At 49.7% G+C, this 24,045-nt stretch overlaps 1 protein-coding gene across 10 annotated transcripts in view; it reads right to left on the reverse strand.

The window, feature by feature from the left end:
- Positions 1 to 6,022: 6,022 nt before the first annotated feature.
- The window catches only part of TNRC6C (trinucleotide repeat containing adaptor 6C), a 126,647-nt gene continuing 108,624 nt past the window's right edge, over positions 6,023 to 24,045 (reverse strand). For 4 of the 10 annotated variants that reach the window (XM_060134942.1, XM_060134938.1, XM_060134941.1 and 1 more), the window contains 9 exons: positions 23,811 to 24,042; positions 20,444 to 20,611; positions 18,907 to 19,098; positions 18,286 to 18,429; positions 14,453 to 14,569; positions 12,451 to 12,645; positions 11,621 to 11,691; positions 10,967 to 11,106; positions 6,023 to 6,733 (listed from right to left, as the gene is read on the reverse strand). In XM_060134942.1, coding sequence (XP_059990925.1) covers positions 6,373 to 6,733; positions 10,967 to 11,106; positions 11,621 to 11,691; positions 12,451 to 12,645; positions 14,453 to 14,569; positions 18,286 to 18,429; positions 18,907 to 19,098; positions 20,444 to 20,611; positions 23,811 to 24,042 — 1,620 coding nt within the window. In that variant the 3' untranslated portion in view covers positions 6,023 to 6,372. Of the gene's footprint in view, positions 6,734 to 10,966; positions 11,107 to 11,620; positions 11,692 to 12,450; positions 12,646 to 14,452; positions 14,570 to 15,994; positions 17,947 to 18,285; positions 18,430 to 18,906; positions 19,099 to 20,443; positions 20,612 to 23,810; positions 24,043 to 24,045 lie in introns of those variants that run through there. The other 6 variants (XM_060134940.1, XM_060134939.1, XM_060134943.1 and 3 more) reach the window with 5 other exon arrangements.

The raw sequence follows: 24,045 nt of genomic DNA on the forward strand, positions 1-24,045 counted from the left end.
GGGACAAGAACGGGGGTGCGTGGAGGGTGACGAAGTGATGCTCTAGTGGTTCCTGGGGTGGGGGTGGAGGGAAAATATAGGGCGGGACCGGGGTGGGTCATTTGCTGGTAAGCCGTGGGGAGAGGAGCCTGCAGGCCGAAGGGCAGCCAGCGCCCAGGCCTGTGGCAGGAGCGGGGTCTGGCTGCCGTGACTGGTGGGGGGTGACCCCGGGTCCTGCCCGGCTGTGCTTGAGGAGCCTGTGGGATGCCGTGGACCAGAGGGTGCGGGGAGGAGGGGACGGAGCTGTCACAGCCCCAGCGCCCGCTGTCCACAGGAGCTGGGGCAGCGGCCGCCGTGGGAAAGGATGGGAGAGCGGCGATGGGCCCACGTTCCTCATCCCAGCGGGGAACCTGGGAGAGCAAACCTGGCCTGGGGGGGCCAGGCCAGCCCTGCAGTGAAGATGCCACTGCCATTAGCAGTGCTCCCAGCTGGGCCCACGCTAACCCCGAATGGTCCCTCTTCTGAGGACGGTCCCACGCAGGGTGCTCCTGCATTTGGCAGACGTCCAGGGGCAGACTGTCACCTGACTTTCTCGGGCGCCCGACAGATCAGGCAGGATTCCTGGGCCTGTTGTGGCTGGTCCCAGCCAGCTTAAGGACCTCTACAAGTAGCTGGCCTGGGCTGTGTCTCCGAGCATGAGTGCCGCTGGGTGAGGTCGGGTGAGGACACTCGCCTGGGCTCTAGGGGCCAGCACCCCCGCAGATGTCTGCCTCTGTGTGAAGAGGATGCACTTTTGGATGGATGGACATAAACCGACCACATCCAGTCTGAGCTGGCACTGCCACCAGCTATGACTGGGCCCACTTCGCCTGCCTTGCAACAACTATGAGGTCAGTCAGGACGAGCTGCTGACGACAAATAGGCGAAAGGCCCGCGGGTATTTCTGCAGAAGCCACGTGTGATGGTCATTTGGTGGCCCGGCTATCGACTCAAGCGCCACCTGAGGTGTTGCTGTGAAGGCATCTTGTAGGTGCTTGGCACCCAGTCAGCTGGCTTTAAGGGTTTTATCCCCAGTGACGTGTGTGGGCCTCATCCAATCAGTCGGAAGTCCTCAAGAGCAAGGCTGAGGTTTTCCGGAGAAGAAATTCTGCCCAGGGCTGCGGCACCACCCTGCCTGGCCCTGTACAAATTCCAGGCTCGCCGGCCCCGCTACCGCTGCAGCCAGGTCTCTTTACAGGCACACCTATCGCCCATCGGAGCTGTTTCTGATACACACGTGGCCTCAAGGTCCTCCAGCTGGAATATTCCGTGGTGGATCCTGTGTGGGGCTGACCCAGCGAGCGATGGCTGTGGAGTCAGATGGGCCTGGATTTGACCCTCATCAGCTCATGGCCTCGGGCACATTCTGTAACCTCTCCCAGTCTCAGTCCTCACCTCGTGGGGCTGTTGAAACAACAGACACAGTCCTACACAGTGCTTAGCACCCTGCCGGGCACATAGCAGTTTTGCTAAAAAAAAAAAAAAAAAAAAAAAAAAAGCAAAAAGCTAGCTATGACTGCCAAATGAGACGCACTGAACTCTTGGAAATGGCTATTCCAGTGGGTAGGCGGCCGACAGTCTCAGCCTGACAGGCTCCCTCTGACACCGCCTCTGCCCTGGCCGCTCAGTGGAGCCAACTGGGGAGATGTGAAAACTCTTGAGATGTGCCCTGGCACTGGGATTTAAAAAGCTTTCTGGATAATTCTAACACGCAGCCAGGGTGGAGAACCAGCGAAATGTCACTTAAGCCTGAGGCTTCTGCGCACTTAGGGAGCATTTGGAAATGTGCTTCTGGTTTTCACGATGACTGGGGATCCAGGCTCCGGGGCCAGGCCTGCCACACGGTCTGCCATTCAGGGGACGGTCCCACACAAGCTAAGCTGTGAAAACTGATGTGTAAAGCTAGTAAGTTAACTACATGTTTCCACCACGACTCTTACGTGGTTTCTCCTTGATCCACCCCATATGTTCTGTTCCTGCAAAGAATCTTCTCGAAATGCCTTCCTGAGTGAACGCGTGTTCAGCACCTCAGCTCCTCGGATCTTGTCGTTTATGCGGTTAGAATCAGTGCTGGCCAGGACGGCTCTCTCCTGGCCTCTCCTCTCCATTCAACAGTCCCTTCTCACATCAAGCTTCTACCCACTGAGCACCCTGCCTTCTTTCTTTGCCTTCTCCCACGGTATCGCCACAATGATTTTTTTAAAAAGTGCAGCTCTGAGCCTTGATTTTTCTCTTGATCCCAGACACCGAGCCTCCTTTTCACCTGTGGGTACCAGGAGCCGCCTCCACTCCAGGCCATGAGGCCGTCGGTTGGCTTACCCTGTGTTCCCCACCTGTCCCCTACTTCCCCCGGTCCTGGGGGGAAAGTGCCACCTCCTCCATGAAGCCCGCCTCAACCTGGAGGCACTGGGCTTGTTCTCCTAGGAGCAGGCATGGGGCCGGCTCGCTCCCTGTAGCGATGCTGGACTCACGGGCACTGAACGAACACTTGCAGAAGGGCTGCTCACAGCTCCGGCAGGGTCGGTGCCTCCAGGTGCGTACCAGGGTAGGGTGTCAAGTACATTCCACTGTCCACATTCTGAGTTCCATGAGTTTCGGTCTAGCCTTTCGCTTCTCCTCCGGATGACGGCTCTTCTGCGCTTTCCTCCTCCGCTTTCTAAAGAGGCCAGTCAGAGCCGGGAGCTCGCCGTCTCGCCTGCGGGGGGCCAACCCGGGTCCTATCTTCTCGATAAAACGTGGCCGAGGCGCCTAAGAGTGGAGAGAAAAAGACACTCACTCTGCTGGTCTCTGAGCGGGGGTCACAAAGGACATTCTGGCTGGTTTTCAAGAGGCTGTCTTTACAATCCTGACGTGACAGGAGCACTGGTGCTGAACTTACTTAAGGTCATGGCAGGCGACCCAGGGGTGGACCTGAGAGCCAGACCCGAGTGTTCTGACTGCCGCCTGAACCCCGTGGGGAGAAGGCTGCTGCTGCTTTGCCCAGTGCCGTCACTTCAACTGTGCTTGTACAAGACGCTCTGTAAAGTTAGCTAAGGCTACTTTACCGAAACGAATGTCTAGGAAAAACAAAAGACCTTTTTTTTTAAAAAAATTTTTTTTATTTATTTATTTTTGTCTGCGTTGGGTCTTTTTTGCTGCACGCAGGCTTTCTCTAGTTGCAGTGAGCGGGGGCTACTCTTCGTTGTGGTGAGCGGGCTTCTCATTGTTGTGGCTTCTCTTGTACGGGCTCTAGGTGCGCGGGCTTCAGTAGTTGCGGCGCACGGGCTTAGTTGCTCCGTGGCATGTGGGACCTTCCCGGACCAAGGCTCGAACCCGTGTCCCCTGCACTGGCGGGAGGATTCTTAACCACCGTGTCACCATGGAAGCCCCAAAAGACCTTCACTACTCTCCTCTCTCCGAATATTTCTTATGCCCAAACTGGGTCATGGGTGAGAGCGAGCAATGGTCCTCGGCTGGGGCCACGTCCCACGGCTGCCCCAGATGACACCGGTTCCCACACGGAGCGGGTGGGTCCAGGCTCTACTGCACCTCTCGAAGACTAGTAATAAGATTTCAGTGTGGACTGCAAAACCACAAAACAAATGATAAGATCACAAGTCAAGCAACCAAAACTTGGAGGGTATCTGATTATACACGTGAACTCTGAGGACGGCATAAGACGACACAGGGAATTTCTTACACACAGTAGGACAACTCTCTCTCCCAACACATACAAAGTGAATTTGGATGACATCCGCCTCTGAAAAATAAAAAACACATTTATTTGAACAGCCAAGAAAAAAAATTGCAATTTATTAAGATTCAACAAAGCGTTGTACTTTTGAAAGCAACTTTCGGTGCATTTTCTTCAACAATCACATTCTATGAGGAAAAACATTAAAAGCCACAAACTTGTCTTTTAATCTCAGAGTTACAGACATCTTTAATTCAAAATAAAAGGTCCAAAGAAAAAAACCAAACCCACCCCAACGAAAAACAAAAACAGAGAGAATCTTTACTTCCATCCTCAATTTAAAAATATCAGTTTTCTACAACTCGATGCTAAATGCAGCATGGGAAGCTGTATGTCTGGGTGCACACGGGCACGCACGCACGTATATTTGGTGTACATAACGCAGGGACGTGTACATCAAATATACAGAACGCATGTAATGGCAATGAGATGCACTTACTCTGAGGAAGGTCTGTTTAGCTAAATACACTACTGAACTTGAGAAAAAAGTCTTGAACCAGTTTGTGCATAGTTCATGATCCTCTATAAAACCAGCTTTTGTTGATCTGCAATTTTGCAGGAACTTTTTTTTTTCTTTTCTTTTTTTTTGTTTTTTTTTTGTTTTGTTTTGATAAAACCATTAAAAAGCTAATTAAAAAAAATGTAATGCACAAGTTTCCTGATCAAGCAGGCAGGGAGCACATGTTCATATATTTTTTTAAACATACTCAAGGGTATGTTACTCCATTGTCTTTCTTTCTTGCAAAACAATCAAAACATTGATCATTTTTAAAACATAAAGCAATTTTTAATATATAAAGCACTCTTCGAACATCTATTTCCTTTGAGTCCATTATTTGGTACATACGTAACTGCTACACGTTAGAGATTAGGTATCTTTCTTCTTTGTGTGTTTTTTTCCTCTTTTTTCTTTTTTTTCTTTATTTTTTGTTTGTTTTTTAATAACATCTTCAGTGCTAGGAGTTGGGTTACAAAATACATGAAATGGTGTGGAGCTGCCCCTCGGGAACCCTGGCTTTCCTGAGAGCGCATCCGCGTGTGCAAGACAGTGACCACAACTCGTCACCTGGACGAAGGGGACAGTCGACAGAGTCCACGACGGTGGCCGGAGGGGAAAACAACACTGTTCAATCCCAGAGCTCTGAAGTAGCGGATCTGCATTCTGAAAATAGGTTTCTTTACGACGGAAGTCTTTTTTTTTTTCTTTTCTTTTTTTAAATTCCTTTTTAAAATTTTTTTATTTTAAAGTCTGAAGGAGAAAAAAAGGTCTGTAAACAGGTGGGAGCCCGCGCCTCGGGCTCCTCCGAAAGCAGTCACAACCCACGTCCAAGTGCTTGTCTCCGTTCCTCCCGCGGAACCATCCACCTCTACAAGTATCTATGGCCACAGTTCAACGAGAGTTGTTTTCTCTTTAACTTTATATTCCAAATGGAAAAATGGTGCAATACTCTGGTAATAATTTTCTTGCATTAGTCCACGATAAAAAGCTGCTAAAGGTAGGTATACATATTATTTCTCCAGAGATATACACTGTAATTTTTAAACGCAATAACAGAGTCCTTGAGTAAACATTTACACATGAATTGTCACCGGCCCTGTCCTATGAATTCTCTTTAATGTATAGGATTAGCTAAAGGAAGGGCAGGGACACTCAGTGCAAAGTTAGAAGCTAATAATAACAAACGTTTGACCAATGCGCCAAAAAAAAAAAAGCACATACTGAATAAAAGGGAAAACCCACAGTTAAATCCCTCACACACTTAACACACACAGAAAGTGCGCACGCACACGCACGCACACACACACGTGCTTCTGTTTCAACACACACACACATAGGCTGTGAACTTAGAAATTTTTCCTAGAGCCTGTTTCTGCGTACTGATGCCAACCTGGAAGTGTAGAATTAGACTTAGAAAGTGTTCACATTTCATTATTGGCCTGCTGGATTCAAGTATTTGCATGTTTGATATGTCTATTTTTTTTAACTTTTAAAAAATATTTTTTGGGATTAAAAAAAATGACATGAAAAAGTAATGAAACAAGGGTAATGTGCATAGGCGGCTCCGTGGGAACAGAGAACAGATCGCAGACCGCTCCTTCCGCTCGGCTCGCTGGTCTGGGCCGCCAGGACCGTGTCCCAGTGATGGACGCCAGCTCCCCCTGATTACGGGGTCCGCCTCTGGTAATGTGCATAATCGTCACAGGCTCGTTTTAAATAGGCTTTCTCGTCTCCCTCCCTCCCCTCCCCACCCCCTTGATAAAATAACCCTTTCCAGCCCACAATCTGAAAAGTGCCCTTCATGATAGAACTATTCTAAGCAGCTTTTATACTTAAAAAATCAAAATGACAACACACCATACAAACATAAGACGACACAAAATAAAAAGCTGTGAGAAGCATCCTGTCATTACACATGACACTGACCCAGCGCAGCCCGCACTGTCTTGGGAACAGTTCGCAAGGACTGCGGCCAAGGTTCGTCTTCAGTACTGGACAGAGGTACTTGAAAGGGCTGCCGGGCTGCTCGGGTCAAGCGGGGTCCTCAGCGACGCCCGGACTGGAAAGGGTCAGCGCTTCTTCCTAGTGCTGATGACTGCGGTGCCCACGCAGCCTCTCCGGGCTAGATGGACTCCCCACTGAGAAGGTCGCCAGGAAGCAGAGTGTTCAGCGGGGTGGGGCTTCCAATGACCCTGCCATCGTCGCTACTGGGGGGGCCCCACAGGCTGCTGGAGTACTGGGGGACCCCGCCCCACAGCAGGTCGCTGCTCCCTTTGCCTGCCAGGCACGGGGCGTTCCAGTGGCCAGTGTCGCTGCGCACCAGGCCGTGGGAGCTGCCCGAGGCGCCCAGCCGCGTCTGGCTGGTCCCAGCGCTGGGCTGCCAGCTGGAGGTGGGCGGCAGTGCTTGGCCTTGGGCTAAGAAACGGTTCACTTCTTCTTCGCCAGCAAACTCGGCCAAGATGGTAGTGTTTCCCAGAACACACCTAAAAGAGCAGGACAGCAACGAAAATAAGAGCTGGTTTTTTGAAAAGATACACAGAATTGACAAACCTTTAGCTAGACTAACCAAGAAAAAAAGAAGACACAAATAAAATCAGAAATGAAAGGGAGACATTACAACTGATAACACAGAAATACACAGGATGTGCCAACAAACTGGATAATCTAGAAGAAATGTTCAAATTTCTAGAAACATACGATTTACCAAAATTGAATCATCAATAGAAACTCTGAATGGACCAATAATGAGAAAGGAGGTTGAATCAATAATCAGCTGATTACTCCCAATACAGAAAAGCCCAGGACCACAGATGGTTTCAATGATGAATTCTATCAAACACTTAAAGGGGAATTAACATCAAATCTTCTCAAACTTTTCCAAAAAACTCAAGAGGAGGGAACACTCCCAAACTCATTTTATAAGGCCAATATTATCCTGACACTAAAGCCAGATAAGGACACTACAAACAAACAAACAAACAAAACAAAAAACAAGAAACAAAACCCCAAAAAACACACACAAAAAAACCAAACAAAAAACCCACAGACCAATATAAATGAATATAGATGTAAAAATTCTCAAAAAAGTAAAGATTCTCAACAAAGTACACGCCGGTTAAGTGGGACTTATCTCTGGGATTCAGGCAGGGGTGATGGTTCAACATATGTAAACCAATAAATGGGATACACCACATTAACAGAATGGAAGATCAAAATCATGTGATCATCTTAACGGGAGTAGAAATAGCATTTGACAAAATACCACGTCCTTTCAAAAAAAAAAAAACAAAAAAAACCCACCGTGTCCTTTCATGATGAAGACTCCTCAACAAATAGGGTACAGAAAGAACAGGCCTCAACATAATAAAAACCATACATATACACAAAGCTAACATCATTTTCAATGGTAAGAGGTTGAAAGCTTTTCTTCTAAGGTCAGGAGCGAGACAAGGGTGCTCACTCTCACCTCTTTTATTTGATATAGTATTGGAAGTCTTAGCCAGAGCAATCAGGCAAGATAAAGAAACAAAAAGTATCCAAGCTGGAAGGGAAGAAGTAAAATTTATTTGCAGATGACATCATCTTACATAGAGATAACCCTAAAGACTCCATCAAACATCTGTTGGAAGTAATCAAAGAATTCAGTAAAATTGCAGAATATAAAATCAACACCCAGAGAGCAGTTGCATTTCTTTCTATACACTAACAATGAAATATCTGAAAAAGAAATAAAGAAAAAATCCAATTCACAATAGCATCAAAAACAATAAAATACTTAGGAATAAATTTAACCAAGGAAGTGAAAGATCTATACCATGGAAACTACCAGACTTTGATAAAAGAAATTGAAGAAGATACAAAAGGAAAGCCATCCTGTATTCATGGATTGAAAGAATTAAAAATACTTTAAAAATATCCATACAACCTAAAGCCACCTATAGATTCAATGCAATCCCTATCATATTCCAATGGCATTCTTCATAGAAATGTATAAACAATCCGAAAATGTGTATGGAACCACAAAAGACCCCAAATAGCCAAAGCAATCCTGAGAAAGAACAAAGCTGGACGCATCAAACTTCCTGATTTCAAACAACACTACACAGCTACAGCAATCAAAACAGTATGGTACTGGCATAAAAACAGATACATAGACCAATGGAACAGAATAGAGAGTCCAGAAATAGATCCCCACATATACAGTCAACTAATATTTGACAAGGGCACCAAGGATACTCAATGGGGAAAGGACAGTCCCTTCGATAAATGGTGCTGGGAAAACTGGACGACCACATGCAAAAAAATGAAACTGGACCCCTACCGTACATCACTCACAAAAATTAACTTGAAATGGACTAAAGACTAAACATAAGACCTGAAACCATAAAACTCCTAGAAGCAAACATAGGGAAAAAACTCCTTGACACTGGTCTTTGCAACAAAATTTTGGATATGACAGCAAAAGCACAAGGAACAAAAGAAAAAAATCAACAAGTGGGACTACATCAAACTAAAAAGCTTCTGCACAGCAAAGGAAACCATCAACAAAACGAAAACACAACCTATAAAATGGGAAAAGTATTTGCAAACCATCTATCTGATATAGAGAATATCCTGTAACTCAAATATATAGAGAACTCATATAACTCAATAACAAAAAAACCCCAAACAATCTGACTAAAAAATGGGCAAAGGAACTGAATAGACATCTTCCCAAAGAAGACATAGAAATGGCCAACAGACACATGGAAAGATGCTCAGCATCACTAATTATCAGGGAAATGCAAGTCAAAACCACAATGAGGCATCACCTCACACTAGTTAGACCGGCTATCATTAAGAAGACAAGAAATAACAAGTGTTGGTGAGGATCTGGAGAAAAGGAAATCCTCCTACACTGCTGGTGGGAACGTAAATTGCTTAGCCACTGTGGAAAAAGTATACAGGTTCCTCAAAAAATTCAGACTAGAACAACCATACGATCCAGCAAGCCCACTTCTGCGTATATATCCAAAGGAAATGAAAATAGGCTATTGAAGAGATAGATATCTGAACTCCCATGTTTACTGCAGCATTACTTAAATAGTCAAGATATGGAAACAACCTAATTGTCAACAAATCAGTGGATAAAGAAGATGTTTACACACACACACACACACACACACACACACAGATACAAACAGACACACTGGAATATTATTCAGCCATGAGAAAGAAGGAAATCCTGCAACAACATGGATTAATCCTGAGGGCCTTATGCTAAGTGAGATAAGTCAAAGATAAATACTGCATGATATCAATCATATACGGAATCTTTTTAAAAAAGCCAAACTTGTTGAAACATTCGGGAGTAGAATGGTGGTTACCGGGGGCTGTGGGTGGGAAATGGGGAGAGGTTGGTCTCAGGGTACAAATTTCCAGTTAGAAGATGAGTGAGTTCTGGGGAGCTCATGTACAGCGCGGTGACTACAGTTAGCAATTCTGTATCCTTTACTTCAAAGTTGCTGAGACAGTAGATCTTAAACGTTCTCACCACAAAAAGGAAATAATAATCATGTGCCCTGATGTGGGTGTTAGCTCCCACGGTGGTAACCACATTGCAATATATAAATGTGTCAAATCAACACTACACTCTAAACTGACACGCTGTTGTATGTCAGTTACATCTCAGAACAAAAACTCAAAACAAACAAACAAAAAAAGCAGAACAGGGGTCATGTGAGCAGAGCAGCTGTGTGTCTTTCTGTGTTCGCCTCGTTGGCGTTCCCCCCTTTTTTTTTTTCAATGGGAAAAGGGCAGCTGGAGGCTTCATGTCACAGGCCACCCAGAAATGGTCCTGCAGTTTACGTTTTAGTATAGCTATTTCCAAGGCCAGATTATGACCTTTTTTTCTCACCTTAGACTTCTAGCAGCTATGTTGTGTCGGTGTAGAGCGCACATTCTTAAGGAAGTGCATGAATGGACCATTAAACTTGGGCATCATTTAGGGTCAGTGCAATTTTATACCCTGGGCTAAAAATAGGAATGATTAACTTCTAGGGTCCACACCCCAAGTGATGTCGCTGAGTAGGTCTACTCACACATCTTATCAAAAGCATCCTTTAATCAGGGGAGAGGAGTTGGCTGCAGGGACCACTACGAGGCCCAGCAGTGGGTCTGAATGTGTCGTATGCCTGGAGACATCTTCTATGGACAGAGCATCTTCTATCACTGGGCTCTACATGTGCTCTCTTGGGGGACCATTTCCCTACTGGGTGCGGGGGAGGCCGAGCCATGGCACTTCAGCAGCAGAAGAAACCGACACGTCACAAGACACCTATTACGGGGTGAATTGTGTCCCCCCCAAATTCATATGTTGAAGCCCTAAGCCCCAAGACCGCACTGTGCCTGTATTTGGAAAGAGGTCTTTAAAGAGGGAATTAAGGTAATATGAGGTCAGGGGGGTGGCCCTAATTCACTTAGACTGGTGTCCTTAGAAGGAGAGGAAGTCAGGACGCAGACACACTCAGGCTGAGAGACTTGAGGACACAGGACTGGGCAGCTGAGTGCAAGCCGAGGAGAGAGGCCCCGGGGGCAGCCGACCCTGTCCACACCACATCGGACTTCCCGCCCGCCCGCGGTGCTCTGTGGCTGCGGCCCCAGGACCCACCCACAACGCCCAGCCCCCGCACCACCGGGCTGCAGCCAGGGCTGCGCAGGGCAGGGGAGGGACATACATGTGCAGGGACTTCTGGGCCTTGGCGGCTTCCTCCTTGGAGCTGTACCGGACCACGGCGTTGCCTTGGGTTAGGTTCAGGTGGAATGTGATGAGAGGCCCGTGCTGCAAGCACAGCGTCCGCAGGGTGGAGCCATCGATCTGATTAAGGAAGCAGAGGGGCGGTAACACGCGTCCTGGGGATTCTTCACTATACACGTTTATGAAATCCAGGTGCACGGTACCTTGGGAAGATGTCTGTCCTTGAAAGGGCTTACTATATGATTATGATATTAACCTTTTGCACCTTGTAAGTTACTGTGTAATTTAAAATCTTGGACATTTCAGTTATAGTTTCTGAGTTGGGCTAACAGAAGAAGGAGAAAACCCTGCTTTGGTTCCGACCCCCTCTCTCCAGAGCACATCACACAGAGCCTCGCGGCCCCCGACCCTGGGAAAAGTGAGCGCAGGCCAAATGGTTCTGGAGCGGGTGCAGGTGAGCAATTCTGTTTATAAGGGGACACTCTTTCAGCCTCGGAAGAGTGAAAGGTGAACAATTCACCAGCAACATGGTTAAATGACCCATGCTGCCGGCGCTGCCTCTGGGCCATGAGTGAGGCCTCGGGTCACCGACAAGACCCTCAGGCCTGGCGATGCCCCCACCGGGTGCCTGTACCTGGGGCGTGAGGTTGCGGAGAACGAGCCAGCTGCTTGTCCTTCCTGAGGTGTCAGTACTCCAGGCAGAACCTGTGCCCAGGGAAGAACCCGGTCAACAAGGCTGCGGTGAGTCAGACAGCTCTTCCCGATGCCCTCCCGTCTCACCACACGGACGCAGCACGGGCCGAACCTGTGCTCCAAGCCTTTCCCAACCCCCGGAAACCAACCCAGAGTCACAGTCCCTGCAGACCCCTGGGAGGTGGGTGTGGTGGCAGAGACTTGAGAACTGCCTGGAAGTTCTGGTCTCCTCCTCTGCCCCCCTCCCCCACAGCTTTATAATCAATGCTCTAAAATCCCACTTGCTAACAAAAATGAAGCAGACTTGCAGGGCTGGCTTCACTCTCGGCTTCTTAAATGCCCTGTGCACCCGGCTCGTCCCCGCAGTTCAGCAGGGGGCCGGGAGAAGCCTCCAGAACTGCACCTTAGGATGGGGTGGTGCGCTCACACTGGGAAGCGAGACCCTCGTGCTCGTTGATCGGGCCTCTCCAAGGGCCCAGTGCGGCCCCTCAGTGGGTGCCGAGACCGCCCGCCGGGACCTCCTGGCTCCGAACAAAGCTGTGTGTGCGAGCACCCAGGGCTGATGCTGAAACACAGGCAGCAGAGCCTGGGACCAGATAATTCCCGAGGGTCTAGGGCGACTTGGCCCCTCCTAAGCCCTCCCAGTGTCCAGGAGTCCTTACAAAGGAGCTGCAGGACAAAATGACAGGCATCTTCCCTAAAGGACAAGCGGAGCAGGCACGGACACCCCCGTCCCAGCCACCCCGTTTGGACACGAGAACGGACGCGTACCCGAGGAGTAGGAGCTGGTCCAGCCGAGGGGACTGGCTCCCCAGGTGGAGGAAGGCTTGGGATTGGTTAACCCTGGAGGTGGCCTTGTGGGTGCAGTAGTGTTTCTGGGCACCTTCCACAGTTCATGAGACAGAGAGGCTTGTGTGTGAGAGGCAGGGCCAGAGGACCACGTCGATTTAATGTCTGACAGTTTACCTGGAAAGGCAGAGAAGTGGAGCATAGGCATTCCTGAGAGAAGGAAAGTCACGGCAGTGCCTAGGGAATCACACCAGGCGCTCTGGCTCCAGAGGACTGCGTGACCCGAATGCAGCACCAAGTCAAGCTCCCGCACGAGGACCACAGGCATCCTCTCTCTTGAGTTTCTGCCCAGACACAGCCTGCTGGTGTCCGGTATGCATCTTGCCAGTACTCCTGACACTTAGTTTGCTAAGTGTGTCAGACGCGCGCTTGGCACCCAGAAAAACTGCGTTTTTGTAGTTCAGTGTTAGAGCTAAACTTAACCAATGCTGCTGGGACACATCTTACCTCGTAACAGACTACTCAAGGGCAAGAGCTTTTTACGCCGTTTCCTTAGGTGTCCGTCCCCTGTCAAAGCAACGCCCCCTCTGACATAACCCGCCTGAGCTCACGCTGACCAGCGTCATCTTTGCGGCTTTGAGACTCGCTCCCCATGCCTATAGAAACGGGTGTGGCCCAGGGCTGAGCAGCCTGGCATCTTGGCACCTTGGCCGGGGGAAGCCTGCTTTAAGGCTCTTGGGGAGAAAAACCAAAGCCAGTAATGACCACCAGCTCCAGCCCCTCCTGTGCCCGGGGCACCTGCCATGCCTGCTTCAGCGGCCCAGCGCTGCAAGGACAGCAGGCAGAGTGGTCGCTGTCACCGTGCTCCTTGGGCAGCAGGGCAGCACCCAGGCCGGCACAAGCCCCGTGTGGAGCGCCTCTGCCACCCTGGCGGCCAGGGTCCACTGCAGCTTCACAACAACAAATGCTAATCTGAGCAAAGGCGTCACTGATCAGAAAAAACAAAACGCCATAAAAAACTGCCTGAGATATGGGAAGACGGTTTTGTTTGCCCATCTCTTTAGCCAAATGATTGGGAAGCACTAAAGGCCTAATGCATCCCCTTTGTAAACATCAGAGGGAATAAACATTAGAACGAATAGACATAATCCAGCAGCTCTTTTTCTCTCTTTAAATAAGACGCTAAAGTACATCAAAACGACTTTCTCCCCTAGGCACTGGTATAAAAGGAATTCCTACAGCATTCTTACATGGATTTAAACAAAGGCTGGTGGAATGCAGAAACATATTTGAAGAAATGTATAAACAATAAACCCTCTTTACTTAAGTTCCACCTCTTTTTATAAACCTGTACTGTACACATTCTGTTTGTGTGTGTGTCCATTATCTCTATCCTTGTCTTAAAACTTCCAGATAACAATTCCTTTGAAGTTACTATGACAATTCTCAATTCTCCTCTCAGCCTAAAAGAAATTTCTAACTTGAAAGACTCGTAAGGTCTACACTGAGAGAGGAACAACCCAGGCCCTGCACTGATCCCAGAGACGGCAGTGAAGCACGGGGCTGCTGTGGCCTCCTAGCCCCTGGTGGCCAATGCAAGTTAACAGCAGGTCCCCAGAGGTGGCCGCCTTCACGTCTTTAAGCCTCCTATACCCCTGGTCTCATGGCTACGGCGGGAAGGGAGGAGAGGGGAAAGCAGCTGTGTCACATCCTGCCCTGGGGAGTTTACATAATCCCCGGACCTTCGTGACAGCCCACGGAGGAGGTGTCACCATTCCCACTCCACGGGGGTGGGGGGTGGGTGGGAGCAGTGGTGCCCGAGGCCCCACGGCTGCTCAGCAAAGCTCAGGCCCGCTCTCCATCACACCACATGGCCTCCCAGCTCAGGGAGGAGCAGACAGACCACCAGGAAAAGCCAGGCCATCCGTTTTGTTTGCGGAAAGAGAGAAAAGGCTACCTGCAAGTCGAGAGGCCAGGTGCGTACCTGCGATACTAGGAGCGGGCACAAGGCTGCTGAGAGAGCGACTGTAGCCGGAGGCAGCGAGCGGCCAGGCACTCGAGGAAGGCAGTGTGGCACTCTGAGATGACGGTGGGGAGGACCCTGCAGAACCAAACGCGGCACTAAGAAAGGTGAGCACGGGCCTGCGGGGTGAGCCGCTCAGCTTGGGCCTGAGAGTCCTAACAGCCAAGAACCAATGTCCTCCTAGGCTGCCGTTTGAGCAAATGGTGGAAAATGAGAGCGTGACGCGGCCAAGACCATGGGGAGGAGAGGAAGACACGGGCACACCACCGCCTCTGGGGGCCCGGGGCCCTGGGAGAGGCCGGGGCGGGGTGCGGGAAACCAGGCAGCAGGAGGGAAGAGAACGACCACCGAGTGTTTACAACAACACGTCCAAGTTCAGAAGGATCCCATGGGTTTCCCCTTCCAAGTAAGATAAAAATAAAAACACAGGGCCAACTCCACCTTTTCACACCTCCAACAAGATCCACAGAGCTGTAAACAAAACTCCAAGCTTTCTGTTACAGATTTTGCCATAAAAAGACCAGCGCTTTTCCTAACTCGAAAGGTCTCACGTATCCCATCTCCCCCATTCGTATTCTCTTTTGAATACGGGAATAATGAGGAGAAATGTGTGCTAGTAACTGTGTCACTGTGAGCTATCGTGTCCCCAGAACTGCGGTTCCCTCTGTTAAGGACCCTGTTCCTGCTCCTGGGAGGGGGGCTGACGGGGTGTGGCCCCCGGAGCACCCCTGCTGGTGCTGTTTCCATGTCACCCCATCCGTTTTCTGAGGAAAGCAGGAAGCCAGGGAAGAGGGAGGATGAAGCCGTGGTGACTTGTGGGTTAAAGCAGGATGGATCAGAGCTCTTCTGACTTGGCAAGTTACTCGGCCAGAGTGTGGAAGCTGGCCGGGGGAGGGGACAGGCGCACACAACAGTCTGGCTGTCAGGTTTACTACCGTGAACGGAATCTCACAAGACACGGGCCCCTGACGCAGGGCACCAGCTGGGATGGCACTGAACAACGTCGGGAGTACCCTTCACTGGGACTACCAGGCGTGTGGCACCTCCCAGACTTGTGCGGTCTACAACCTGCACAGCTGTTTACAGCTGCTCTGCTGTAACTGACCTCCTTAGAATATGGCATGAGAGCGGACGAACATTAAAATTTATTTGTAATCTGCAGGTCTTCAATTTTGAAAGATGTCAGCTTTACTGACAACCTAATCGTAGTTCCTGAACCCTCTGCTTCCATCTACCAACAAAATGCAATCAACCCAAGATCCCAAATTATAGACTATTTAACCCTACGTGGCATTTCTTTTATAATTAACAGTAGGATACTTAGATTTTAACAGTGTTCTAGTTTTGACATTTTTAGTTTAATAGTGGAAACTGTCCCATAAAATTCTGGTTAATTTTCCTTTTCGTATCAATTTGTCAGGAGATGGCACAGCTGCATTTTACCATTCTGGTTGCTATTCACCTCATAAAGGTTAAAACTATAAATAACATCCAAACAAATACTGGGCTAATTTAAATTTTTAATATCAAATCAGAACTTAACACCAATGACAATAAATAAAAACAAAAATGCAAATAAAAACCCAACACCTAGTATACTCAGTAAAAAAAAAAATTCCATTATGAAAGTACGTAAAATAAATAAGCCAACAACAAGAGGCCAGTGGCATTTCTCACTCTTTTCCTTCTAGGGCACATTTTCTCCATTTTTTTCTCTGTATTTTATTTATTTGTTTATTTTATTTTTGGCTGCGTTGGGTCTTCGTTGCTGCACGCAGGCTTTCTCTAGCTGTGGCGAGCAGGGGCTACTCTTCGTTGTGGTGCGTGGGCTTCTCATTGCGGTGGTTTCTCTCGTTGCGGAGCACGGGCTCCAGGCGCGCGGGCTTCAGTAGTTGCGGCGCGTGGGCTCAGTAGTTGTGGCTCGCGGGCTCTAGAGCGCAGGCTCAGCAGTTGTGGTGCACGGGCTTAGCTGCTCCGCGGCATGTGGGATCTTCCCGGACCAGGGCTCGAACCCGTGTCCCCTGCATTGGCAGGCGGATTCCTAACCACTGTGCCACCAGGGAAGTCCCTTCTCTGTATTTCAGATCAAGCTGGTCACTCAAAAATACGACAGGCTTTTGTGGCTGGGCCCTGAGCGAGGTCAGCCCCTGGGGCGCCTGAAGGCCCTCGAGTGTTGGGTGCGGCACGTGGGCCCTGGAGAGGGGCGGTCAGCGAGGTCTGGCCTTTGCAGTTTACTTCTGGCCCTGCGGCTGTGGTGCCTTTTGTAAATAAGTTCTACATAAAGATCCGTTCATCCCGCCCCTTCTCTCAGATAAACAAACCAGGAGGTGGGGGAGCCAGGGCTTTCCGGGGCGAGGCCTGGTCACGGGGTGGAGGAGGCGCTGTCCCAGGGCTCCAGCCCCAGGAGGTCACACAGGGCCATGTGAGGCTGCAGGGAGCTCTCTCTGTCCTACAGCTGAGGTCCCGTTTCAGCCAACATCTCTGAGGCTGAGCTTCCCTCTGCCCTGACGTTCGTCTCATCTGCTCAGCTCTGCCCTCGCAACTCCCCTGCCCCTCCAGGACGCCTGTGTCGCATCACGGCACACGCATGCGACGGCGGAGGTGGCCCACAATGCCCCAGGTGCCAGGGACCACGGGCTGACCATCAGGCACCAGTTGGGAAGCTCTGCTCTGTGCCGAGCAGCCTCGACTCTTTCCAAGGTCTTCTACTGCCCTGATCGGCATGGCTCACCCACCCTCCACAACCTCGAACACGCTGACCCACCCGGCTGCCCGGCTCAACCCTGCGGCCACACGCAGGGTGCCGAGGGGCGACGGCCAAGTCTCACCTCTGGCTGTGCCACCCCCCGGTCCCCACCACCTCAAACAGGCTCCACGTCCCACAGCCTCTCGTCCCCCGTGCCACTCATCCGTCCCTGACCTTGGGGTGGCCTGCAATGTCCCTGCTCTGAGATGCAGCCGCCTCGCGACACGAGGAATGCACGGCACTAAATGGGAAGGTGATCTGCGTTTATGGCGCCTTTCTACCCGAACCACAGGCACGCAGAATCCTGTCACTTGAAAGAACCATTGATAAGAACGGCCTCTCCCCCACAGGCCATATTTAGGTAGGAAACCTAAATTAATGTTTTGGGAAATATGCGAGTGGCCTTATTAGTGCTGAGCCTCTCTGGTAAGCTGGCTATTCTTTCCCATTATTAGAACTATGAGGATAAAACTCCATCAGCAACGGCCTTACAGAGCGTCTTCATTTGCAGGCCTTAGGGAAAGGCAAGTTGCTGCCCTTCTCGACACTGCATTTGAAATCTGCTTACGTTCTGTAACCTCGCAGCTCAGCTCATCACTTGCTCTGACTGGACCCTGAAGTCTGGAGCGGGTGCGCCAGACCTCACAGCATCGGGAGCTCGTGCCAGGAAGCAAGCCCTGGGGAGAGGCCCCAGGCTTTTTACCAGACTCTTGGAGGGAAGGAAAAATTGGCTGACATGGATGAGTAAAAGGTCACTTCTGGCTCAAGGAATTTCAAGTGGAAACCTTTTTCTTAAAAAGCTTCATGGTTAATATTGTTATTTTATAACACAATGTTTATAAAAAACGATGTGTTAATAAATCCAGCAGAGACACTGAACCCAAATCAATTTCCATTTCCCCGTAAGCACTATGTTGCATCACACGGCAAGAGAAGGTTCCCACCGGACGTGCCTTGCACGCCCCAGCCTCACCACCCACACCCTCCCGCTGCCCTGGAGCGCCTGCACGGAGACCACTGCATGGACACGGGCGGGGCGCCCCCTCACCTCCACTCTTGAGGAGGTAGCGGTTGACATCCTGTATGGTGGTATTGATGGTAGGCCCGGTGGGGACACTTCCAGGAGTGACGTCGGGGTCATTCTCGGGATCTATATTCTGAAGTCCTTTCCAGGGAACTCCAGGATGGAACTCTGGAAAATTCCAAACAAATGAAAATCAACACATGAGTATTAGAGCACCTTCATGTTGCTGCATGACAGCTTATGGAAATGTTTATAATCTGCTAATTAAGTTAAGAGGCACACTTTAGACTTTCTTTAGTAAATCATCAATCCTTCGGAACAAACTAAGTATTATAGCCACCACGCTGGACACTAAGATGGTGTCCAGACGGGAGGATACAGCCCAGACATACTCTGACCGGACGGGACACAGCGCCCCTTCCCCTCTCTCCTTCCACTGAACCGAGGGCTGCAGAAAACCCTGTGATGCCAACCACACCCACAATTTATCTGATGAATGGATTTCCAATGAAAAAGCCAAAGCTATGGGGTTAAGGCTTCCAGGATTCTCAGCTTGGACCCTGGCTTCTACTGGGCCTAGTCGTTCCCATAGGCTTGGCGTGTTCTGATCGGCTGCCACAGGGAAGCATGCACACTCTTTCTTACCTGGGGGCCAGTTGATGCTGGAGCCATTTGAGATTTTATCACTGTCAGATTTGGCACGTGACCAGCTATGGGGAACAGCTACAGGAGGACTGGCTGGTGACTCACTGCTCTGGATTAAATCGTACCGGCCATAGGAGTCGTCGATGGAGGACTTAGCTGGAGGCCCAATGCTCAGACCTCCAGGGATAGCACCTGGGGGGACGACAGGGAACAAAGAGCCGAGTGAACAGGGGACCCCGAGTCCCTGTGCTGGGCGCCGGGCCTTGCCCTTTGCACAGGTGCACGAACTGTCAGACTCGGTTTGGCCAGCACCTTCTGGGGGAAGTGACTATTTCCGTTAGCCCAAACTTGGCCTTGAAAGACAAACTCTTTAAGAACTGTTTCAGTTGTTCAAGTTGGAATTCTTGATAAATGCATACCCACACCACGATGAAGCCCTCTGGGGACAGCCTGTGAGTCCCTGCGGACAGCTCCTGTCCTTGTTGCTGCCTGTGTCCCTTCCCCAGTCTGCTGCCCTCACTATGAAAGGACAAACAGGCATGTGGACTCGGAGGCCTTAACCCCACCCACCCTGGGCGACTGAGCTCTCTCCTGCCAAGGGAAGTGCCCAACTAGCACATGATGATTTTCTTGTAGAATTAACCATTAGGAAAAATTTTCTTTTTAGAATGCCTTATATCGAGAGAGAATTATACACCCTATTAAATTTCCTTTGCTGTTTATGCTACGAGGAATTTAAGAGCTAAATTTAATGCAAGTGAGATCACCTCCTACGGTTACTAGCTTCCCCCCCCCCCCCCGGCCGTGCCTCGCAGCTTGCAGGATCTTAGTTCCCCGGCCAGGGACTGAACTCTGGCCCCGCAGTGAAAACGCCAAATCCTAACCACCGGACCACCAGGGAATTTCCTGGTTGTTAGCATCTGCTGTTTCTCTTTTCTAGGCATTAGATTTTCTATTGTGTTTTATCATTTTATGGAAAAAATTTTCTCTTAGACAAAGTTTTGGTTGAAGATACAGATACATGAGTGTGCGGCCATGACCTGTACTCTTCGTTGCTCTGGGGCATTTTCAATTACTTCTTGGTTTGTAGCTAAGGTGTGAAAGTTGAGGCTTGGAGAGGTTTGATCATTGACTACCTGGGATCTGACATACTCTGTAATGAAGTGGAATATATATGTTTAACTTACTGAGGTAACACTGGTTTCTGACATCTAAGTTTCACGGGTGTGACACTGCATTTCGACTTTTGTCTACACCACAGGGTGCTCACCACCAAGAGCTTAGTTTATACCCGTCTCCACGCAGTTGACCCCCTTTCGCCATTTCGCTCTCCATCCACCCCTTCCCCTCTGGTTACCACTACTCTAGTTCCCTGTATCCCTGTCTGTTGTGGTTTGGTTTGTTCTCTTGGAATATTTTCTATTCAGCTTTCAGCACTGAACTCTTAGAAGGGAAATGCAGTACGAGTAACAAAACGAGCATAACCAGCGAGTAGGAAAGAAGTGACCAGACTGCAGGCACCTTGGCTCGGACGTACCATGCTTGCTGGGGTTCTGGTCGAGTGGAGAAGCAGCACCGGGTAAGTTATCCATGGGGTTGGGATGTGTCCACTGAGGGAGGCGTGACTGGGACTGCGACGGGTCCTTCACTGATAAACCACCAGTCATGTCCATGCTGCTGACATTCATGTTTGGGTTCAGTCCAGCTAAAAACAAAAACGCTATCAGGATACGTCTGCTCTTCCTCTAAACGTTTACTTTCTAAAGCTCTCCTAGAGAATCAAACTAAGTCTTAATTCACAGCCAAATATTTTAAATGTAACTTTTAATGCTGGAGGAAAAAAACCCCTTTTTGCCTTTTTAGTAACACACATCTGTAGGAATCTTATTCCTAAATTAGGGGGACGATGGTAACAAATAGTCTTTGATTAAGTAAGACCAATGATTCTCTTCATTTTACTCGCTTTGGTGCCAAACGTGGTCCTGAAGCTTCTCAGTCGGAGCCCACAGAAAAACAGAACAAGTCCAAACAATTAGGAAAGTCTTTTCTGATCTCAGGGCACCTTGTGCAAACTCACCAGATCCAAACCAGTCTCTCAGAGATGTAAACGGTACCCTAAGGTCCCACCGACAGAACAAGCTGGTGGGGAGACCCCAAATCTGCCTTTAGTGAACTCACTTTACAAAAGGCTGCTCTTAAGGAGTTTATGAATTAAACATCAAACTCCCTTAAAGGACTTGAACTATTTCAAAGTGTGGGTGCTGCCGTCTGCCCTGGCTGGAATGTGAGCTGATCCTGGGTTTATTTCTTACAGCTAAAAGCAGGCATGCACTGGGGCACGTGACAAGCGCCCTCACTGTGCTGGGTTAGTGGAGAGAGATGAGGGGGATGATAGCAAAAAGGCTGAAGTAAAGAGTCGCTGATGGGACACCCGTCATGAGCTGAGCAGGCTGCCTGGCCGGACAGAATGACCAGTGCAGGTGTGACCCAGTGTTTCCAGGCCATTTCTAACCTGCGGTTCCCACACCACATGTCCTGGTACAGAGCAAAGGTACTGAACATTTTTGTTCTTAACTTTAAATCAAGAGCTTCAAACTCAAATGCCCGTATGGGCCAAGCAGGCAACACAAATGAAGGTGATGCGGGCCTGGTGGGGACAGCGCCCGCCCTGCTACAGGTGCTACCCATGCAACCAGTGAATGGAACACAGGCCCAAGGCAGCCATTTTCAAGAGAAGCCAGAAGCCACTTTTGATTGAAAATTTCCAATTTTTAAATGTTGGCAATCTCACACACACACACTGTGCAGACCTAACCGAACGCCCATGGGAGTCCGACACCACTGGGGGCTACCTTCACCTCCACCCACACAGACCCAGTCAGGTGAGGGCACAACCGTTAGGACGGGCTTCAGACTGGCCTCCAGAGCACCCCAAGTCCCATGGCCGGGCCCCACCCTCCCCGTCTCGTTTCTTTCTGTTCCTCCCTCCACTGGCAGCCAGCCTGGCCGGCCCTCGCCGACACCGACGGCCTCTTCTTCCATGCGAGGCTGGCTCTGCTCCACTGAACTCTACTCGTTTGAGGTCCACGCTTAAACCCTGCTCTGATTCTTCTTTCACCGCGCAGGGTGACCATGCACTCTCCCTTCCCTAAGCTCTGCAGTAACCACGTTGCACTGCCTATGAAGGCTGGTTTTCGTTTTTATACGCCTGGTCTTCCTGGGAAGACGACAAGCTCGGGAGTCAAGACAGCATCCGGAGAAGAGGCTGCACAGGAAGGAAGGCGGACGGGACTTAGAGCTGCTGAGGAAAAGGGGTGAGAACCAGCCAGAGAGGCAATTTTACAAACTAACTTTCTTAAACTTTATTAGCTATCTATTTTAACACATTTATTTTTAAACTTTAATGTGATTATAAAATATTATCCGAAGTATTTTTCATCAATTTTGAAGATTCAAGGCACTAATCTTTTCACTTGTAAGAAAAAGCGTTTAAGGGTAAAGATTTGTGTACTACATCCTCTAAATATAGGTTAAGAGGACAGATGGATACTAGGACACTAGGAAGCTGCAGCTAAACATTTCAGGACAATAGATGGAACTGAATTTTCTTCTAAAACAACTATTGTTAAAAAAGAAGTATTTACATAAGTAGCCAACATTCTACCAAGTGCTTGCTATTACAAAGTACTTTGCCTGTTAGTTCACCAAATCTTTAGAAGAACCCTATGAGGTAAGTATTCCCACTTTACAGATGGGGAAATTGAGGCAAAGAGCTGCCAGGCAGCTTAGTCGTGGGGGCAGTGTGGTGGCCTGATTCCTAAGGCAGGTCTTAACTACTAGACTATTCTGCTTCTTCAGCACAGAGGAAAGTAACGGGTAGGACAATCATGAAGGGACAGAAGAACTGTAGTTTAGCATTTGTCAGTTTTGTATTAAAGACACACCACACTGGTTACATGTCAAGGAGACAGTGCTCATGTGATCAGAACATAGCTCTCAGAGGTGTTGGTAGTATTCCACAGAAAGGGACATCATTAGCCGAGATTCGCTGTCACTCACCTGGCCTTTGACCCTCTGGATATGTATTTCTCAGGTAACTAATTCCCTTTGCCCTGTAGCTTCAGACTCTAACAGTCAGCCTGACAAGCCTGAGGCGCTTTCACCCACTTCTGGATCCTTAGAGCAAATTACAGCTGACCCTCGAACAACGCAGGGGTCACAAATCCGGGTATGGCTTTACAGCCGGTCCTCTGTACCTGCAAACTCAACCAACTGCAGGTCACGCAGCACCGTTATTTACGGGAAAAAACCCATGGGTAAGTGGACCACGCTGTTTCAGCCCGTGTTGTTCATGGGTCAACAGTATTCCCCGTACGATCACTTTCCTGACACAGCCCTTCTGACGGTCTTCAACGTCGTAACCTGTGTCCCTCCTGGTGACCTCGAGGGCGGCACCACATCTGCCACCGGCCTGCGGGTTTCAAGTGCTGGGCGGGCGCCCTACCGGTTGGGGGTGAGGGTGTGCGTGTTGGTCTGGGTGAGTACACAGTCGTGCTCTGCACTACAGGACTTGTGCGGGCAACCATGGCTTTTTAAGAAGTGCCTGGTTCACGGAAATCTGCACACCCTTCCTGTTCCCAGCAGTTCAGGCTGGAGAGAGCCAGGGACGGAACAAAGCGCCGATTCAACAGTGGAGAGGAGATCATTCTGGTACTACTTTCAAAGATTTTATACTGAAAGCACTTATGGGCGCAGCAAAATTCTTGCTCTGCGAAGACAGCTAGGGTCCCTCCCTTACGAAGGAGACCTGAGACAGCCTCGCTCCGGTTTTGCCTGGAACTGCATTTCTGCCCGGCTATTTCAGCCCCGCCAGGCGCACGCGGTCGGCGTCGACCCGGACTCACCGAGAGGGTAGGGAGCGAAGGTGCTGGGTGAAGACTGCTGCTCTTTGGTCTGCAGGTCGGGGAGGCCGGGGGCCTGGGGGTGGGGGGGGAAGCTGTCCAGGGCCGATTTGCCTGCAGAGGGGTGCAGAGACAGGGGCGGCGGGGGCGGGGGCGGCTTCACGAGCAGGGCCTGGGCCAGCTGGCGCTGGTGCTGCTGGATCTGCTGCTGCAGGTTAGTGATTGTGCGCGCAACCTG

Source organism: Lagenorhynchus albirostris, chromosome 20 (genome assembly GCF_949774975.1).
Source record: "Lagenorhynchus albirostris chromosome 20, mLagAlb1.1, whole genome shotgun sequence".
Classification (NCBI taxonomy): domain Eukaryota; kingdom Metazoa; phylum Chordata; class Mammalia; order Artiodactyla; family Delphinidae; genus Lagenorhynchus; species Lagenorhynchus albirostris.